The 5,795-nt window shown below is 39.8% G+C and overlaps 2 protein-coding genes across 2 annotated transcripts; both read left to right on the top strand.

Moving 5' to 3' along the window:
* Positions 1-478: 478 nt before the first annotated feature.
* NEHOM01_2438 (uncharacterized protein) lies at positions 479-3,781 on the top strand (the record flags this gene model as incomplete). The annotated part of the gene is made up of 1 exon (XM_051491314.1): positions 479-3,781. One exon carries the CDS (start codon positions 479-481, stop codon positions 3,779-3,781), a length of 3,303 nt encoding a protein of 1,100 aa, XP_051347274.1.
* Positions 3,782-4,388: 607 nt separating this feature from the next.
* NEHOM01_2439 (uncharacterized protein) lies at positions 4,389-5,795 on the top strand (the record flags this gene model as incomplete). The annotated part of the gene is made up of 1 exon (XM_051491315.1): positions 4,389-5,795. A coding segment is annotated over one exon (1,407 nt), but the record flags the coding sequence as incomplete, so codon positions are not given.

Consider the following 5,795-nt stretch of genomic DNA (forward strand, 5'->3'; position numbering starts at 1 on the left):
TCTGTACCATCCCCTGCACATCTTAATGAGGCTCTCGAGATATCTCTACTTTTAGACGAGTAAGTGCATATAATGTAGATATTTATTCCGTGCTACTTTAGATAAGCCAGACCCAATTAAACCAACTAAATTAGAGTCTAAGCATGCAACGAAGATTGATAAAGGGCTTTCCAAAACTTCCCAAGACCCTCTATGACATACATGAAGGATTTACAGAAGGCGATACCAGATCTAGAAACGGCTCAGACTTGTATATCAACACAATACCAACACAAACCCAAGACTAACCCAATTTGTCTCTCGTCAAGTATATTTGGATAAGAAGTCGTTATCCTTACTTGGGGCACAACACCCACCTATCTCGAAATACTAACCCAATACTAACACAATATTTACACTTTCCACTTTAGCACTCCACAACTAATTTACTTTCTTAATTAGCATTTATTTAGATAGTTTGACTTTAGTTTTGAAAATTATGTCTTATCTTGAAATAGTTAAAGGTGTGAATAGAAATAGGATTTATCGCGGTCGGGAGATTAGATATAGAATCGTAGTTGTGCTATGGTCTTTAGTGTTAGTGTTAGTGTTAGTGTTAGATAGTGTTAGAGGGGGGTGTAGTGATGGTATGTGTGATAGTAAAGTAGACGGTGATAGTGACGTTGATGAGCAGGAAATAACAGCTCCGGTGGGTTGGGAAAAATCACCGAAGATGACTAAAGACCTAACTGCAATCGGGTTTTCGTTTCAGCATGAAGAGAGTATCGTCTATGTTAAGAAGCACATGACTGAAGAAGTAGCGGCGCCTGCTTCGGACTCTACTGTAGCTTTAACTTTAACTAACTCCACCGAAAGAACAGATCAATCTATGGTGTTGTGGCCAGAGCCAGAGTTGGAATTCACAATGCCCAAAATTAGTGAAGTAGGCGGATTGCAGAAGGTTTTGAATGCATTGGAGCATATTGTTGTTATCAAAGCCCAGAAGGCAGTATTTATCTATAAAGTAGAGTATTCACTGAGATGTGAGGATAGATTAAAATTGATATCTCAAGTTATCAACGTGCTAGAGTGTGAGGAGCTGGAACTTAGAATAGAAGAGTATGACATAAAGAGATACTCGCATTGGGTTAGTCAAGTAAAGCCCAGTTTGACCGAATTAGAGGAAACAATTAGGCGTGCTGCTTCGAATTCAAAGCACAATCTCACAATTAACGTCTGTTGTTTGAATCCATCTAGGGTAGATCTTAGCCCCTTGAACATGTCCCTGCGAAACCTAGCTTCCAAACCCGCTCTGATAGTGACAATAATGCAAGAACAAAACGATCCTCCATCCATTTTCAAACCAAAGGACCCATATAGACATTTATATGAAGTCCAAGCCAGCACCCATATTGATTTCACAGCTCTCCACAATCAAGAAATCCAATGCCAAAAGATTGTTATTGATAACGAATTGAAATGCTTAGCATTAACTGGTCTTGAGAATGCTACTACTAACATTCATTCTGAAATAGTTCTAGAACTGCGTTGGAAGACTCTTCTCTATCTTATCGAGAATACGAAGTCTATCATTAATGTTCATACCATTATAGCTATTAGGCCCGAGTATACTCAGGAACTATTTCAACCACATCTTCTTCCAGAGAAACCACTCTCTACTCCTCGAATCATTGCCATTAAAATAACTATCAAAACCAACCTCGAGGGATGTTGGTGTCTTGAGAACATGTATAACCAATACTACAGCCCCGAAGTATATGCCATATTTGGCATATCTGTTGACGAGAGCACAATTGAGTATACGAAAAGACAAAATGGTTTGTTAGATACGTTAAAGGCCCTTGAACTCCATCTAGAAATGGATTGTGAGAAGTCGATAGAACATGTGACTGCAAATGGGATTAAATGTCCTGCTGAGGATTGCAGCAATAACAAGTGGGAACTTCAAGAATCAGTTGATATCAACCTTGGAATTTTATATGATTTGATTATGGTGGGTCTTAGCAATTGTGACCGTTTCGGCGGCCCATACGTTGTTTTCTGTCAGAACATACGCTATACAGACATCCACATCGACGGAGTTGGTGATTGTTGGGCTAGCACGCTCTGTCAGACAGTTTTAAACCTATTCATCAATATCACCGCCTGCACACTTAGAATCTCGAATGTTATCGTTGGAGCGATAGGTAGCTTTGACCTATCTAAGATAGAAGGAAATAACGCACTCCCGGAAATCTGCCGACGCCGTCTTGTTCTTAAGACCTTGATACTAGACAATGTTGATGATAGCCTTATTTACTGGATCCTAAACAACTACACATTCGCCAATTCTATGGAAGTACATATTCTGAACCAAGGCTACAAGAACCTTAATATTACCCAAATCCTCAGCCGCCCTACATGTCGGAAGATCTCTAAACTTGTGCTCAATGACTTTGTTGGATTAGATGAGGTGAGGTTGTATGAGGAGTATAAGAAAGAAGGTAGACTCACGGAACTCCCATTATTCAACTACATCGAAAGAATGAAAGCCAAAGACAAAACCATCACGGATCTTGGTCTTAACAAACTGCTGTTGCCACTGGAAGGTATTGATGACAGTAAGTATACTGAAATCTTGGCTAAGTTTAATGATATTGGTATTCAATGCGGGGTTATTCCTTTAGCGGCTAATATTCATCATCAAATGGTGGATTGCAAATCCTATATAATGACGGCTACTCAATATGCATTGAGGCATCCCAACAACCGATTTTATAAGGAGCTGGTACTCAGAAACATTAATCTACAAGAATTAGAAGCGGATCTTGCCAGTCGATGCACCACGTCTACATCACAGCCAGATCCAAACCAAGAACAAAAGCCATCTATCCAGAAACTTTCCCTTGATAAATTATCGTTATATTTCAGTGATACTAATCCAATAACTGAGAATAACCTAGTGAAGATTCTCGATTGGATTGCTTGCCAATTTACAGATCTAGAATGGTTGGATCTCTACAATCTTGAGGTTTCGCAGGCTGAACAATGGAAGATGTTAGTCCACAATTACCACGTCAATGGGTTAGATGTCTTCAGATGTTATTCCATATCATCAAAGTCCGCACAAATCAACTTACTTGCCGGCACTATCCACAATATCAGACTAGCAGAGTTTAATATCTCTCGTCCTGATATTGTTGTCGTGGATTATACAATGATACCCCACATTCTTAAACTGGACCTCACTGGGATGGATTCTGAGGCACATTTGTACAAACTCGCAACGGCTATAAAGAAGTCTACCTCCATTATATGTTCAATGTGTTCCTTAAGTCTTTATCGGCCAATTGAGGTCAAAAGAAAGAGTACAATGTGGAAACTATGCTGTGCGACAACAAAGAAGGCAAACCCAGATACTGTGAGCAGGTTTTCAATCCTTAATCCAGAGTTGCACTTTAAAACAGTCTGCTATTTCGCTTGCGATCATCTATTCTGCATTGAATGTGTATGGAAGATGAAGAAGCCCCACGAGGATTTACTAAAGTGTCCAACTTGTAAGAAACATGCCAGCTATAAGAAAGCTTGCCAGCTTGTATACGCGCCTCTGCCCAACCTTGTTCTTGTCAAAAGCAATATTCCAACGTCTATCCCAGAGTCCCAACAATCTAAGATCACAACATGGCGTACAACCCCTACATTCTTCTATGCCTCTTATAAATACTCAGGTTGGATGCATCCTAAACCCAAGAAAGAAGCAAGTTATAACACTACCACCCCACTCTATGCCATGTTCATTTAAGTTGAATAAATCAGCGAGTTAACATTTATGCTTTATTAGTGTGGAAGACCGATGCGGGGTGCCAAAAACGAGCCAGTAAACCCAATTCAATACTAACCCAAATACTAACACAAATACTAACCGCCAATTAGATAGTGTTAGTGTGGTGTCCTCGCCGGCCCCCACTTTTAAGTGAGTTATCTACAGGGGCAAAGTTCTGGAATACTTATCGGCCTGGCACTGATCGCAGCGAACGCGATTAAAATCTCGAAGTAGAAATTACAACCTCAGAATATAAATATAATCTGAGTTTGCAGACTATCTCAAGATGACGTACGATAAAGAGAACCTAAGCTATAGCAACATATCTGAAACTCCCGAAGAAGCAGAGTTGAATAAATTCTCCCATCGTCCTCTTCAGAATCGGTCTTTAGTCGAATATGTTTGGTTGAAAGGTACTATCCCTTCCCCGGGGCACGACACCTTACTTGGGGCACAACACCCACCTATCTCGAAATCCTAACCCAATCCTAACCCAATCCTAACACTTTCCACTTTAGCACTCCACAATTAATTTACTTTCTTAATTAGCTTTCATTTAGATAGTTTGACTTTAGTTTTGAAAATTATGTCTTATCTTGAAATAATCAGAGGTGTGAATAGAAATAGGATTTATCGCGGTCGGGAGATTAGATATAGAATCGTAGTTGTGCTATGGTCTTTAGTGTTAGTGTTAGTGTTAGGTAGTGTTAGAGGGGGGTGTGGTGATGGTATGTGTGATAGTAAAGTAGACGGTGTTAGTGATGTTGATGTGCAGGAAATAACAACTATGGAGGGTTGGGAAAAATCACCGAAGATGACTGAAGACCTAAAGGCACTTGGGTTTTCGTTTCAGCATAAGAAGAGTATCGTCTATGTTAAGCCCTACATTCCTGAAGAAGTAGCAGCGGATGCCTCAAACTCTACTGTCAGTTTAAATCTAACTAGCTCCACCGAAAGAAAAGACGAATCTATGGTGATGTGGCCAGAGCCAGAGTTGAAATTCACAATGCCTAAAACTAGTGAAGTAACCGAATTGCAGGAGGTTTTGAATGCATTGGAGCATATTGTTGTTATCAAAGCCCAGAAGGCAGTATTTATCTATCGACCAATGTATTTCATGACGCCACTCTACAGAGCAGACATTATATCTCAAGTTATCAACGTGCTAGAGTGTGAGGAGCTGGAACTTAGAATAGAAGAGTATGACATAGAGAGATACATGCATTGGGCTAGTGAAGTAGAGCCCAGTTTGACCGAATTAGAGGAAACAATTAGGTGTGCTGCTTCGAATTCAAAGCACAATCTCACAATTAACGTCTGTTGTTTGAATCCATCTATAGTAGATCTTATTAGGTTAAAGTTGTCCCAGCGGAAGCTAGTTGCCAAACTCACTCTGATAGTGACAGTAATACAGGATCAAACACGTCTTCTAACCTATCGCCCAAACCAGGCCACAGCGAGCCATGAAAATAATGTTGAGGCCAGCACCAATATTGATTTCACAGCTCTCCACAATCAAGAAATCAAATGTCAAAGGATTGTTATTAAGACAAACATTGTGTTAACATTAACTGGTCTTGAGAATGCTACTACTAACATTCATTCCGAAATAGTTCTAGAGCTGCGTTGGGACACTCTTCTCTATCTTATCGAGAATGCGAAGTCTATCATTAATGTTCATACTATTATAGCTATTGTTCCTAAGTATGCTAAGGAACTATTTCAACCACATCTTCTTCAAGACCAACCACTCTCTACTCCTCAAATCATTGCCACTAAAATAGTTACCAAAGCCAGCATCGAGGGATGTTGGTGTCTTGAGAACATGTATAACCAATACTACAGCCCCGAAGTATATGCCAAATATGGTATATCTGTTGACGAGAGCACAATTGAGTATACGAAAAGACAAAATGGTTTGTTAGATACGTTAAAGGTCCTTGAAAAGAATCTATATGTGGATTGTGAGAAGTCGATAGAACATGCGACCGCA

This window comes from Nematocida homosporus (assembly GCF_024244095.1).
Source record: "Nematocida homosporus strain JUm1504 chromosome Unknown 4484, whole genome shotgun sequence".
Lineage (NCBI taxonomy): Eukaryota > Fungi > Microsporidia > Nematocida > Nematocida homosporus.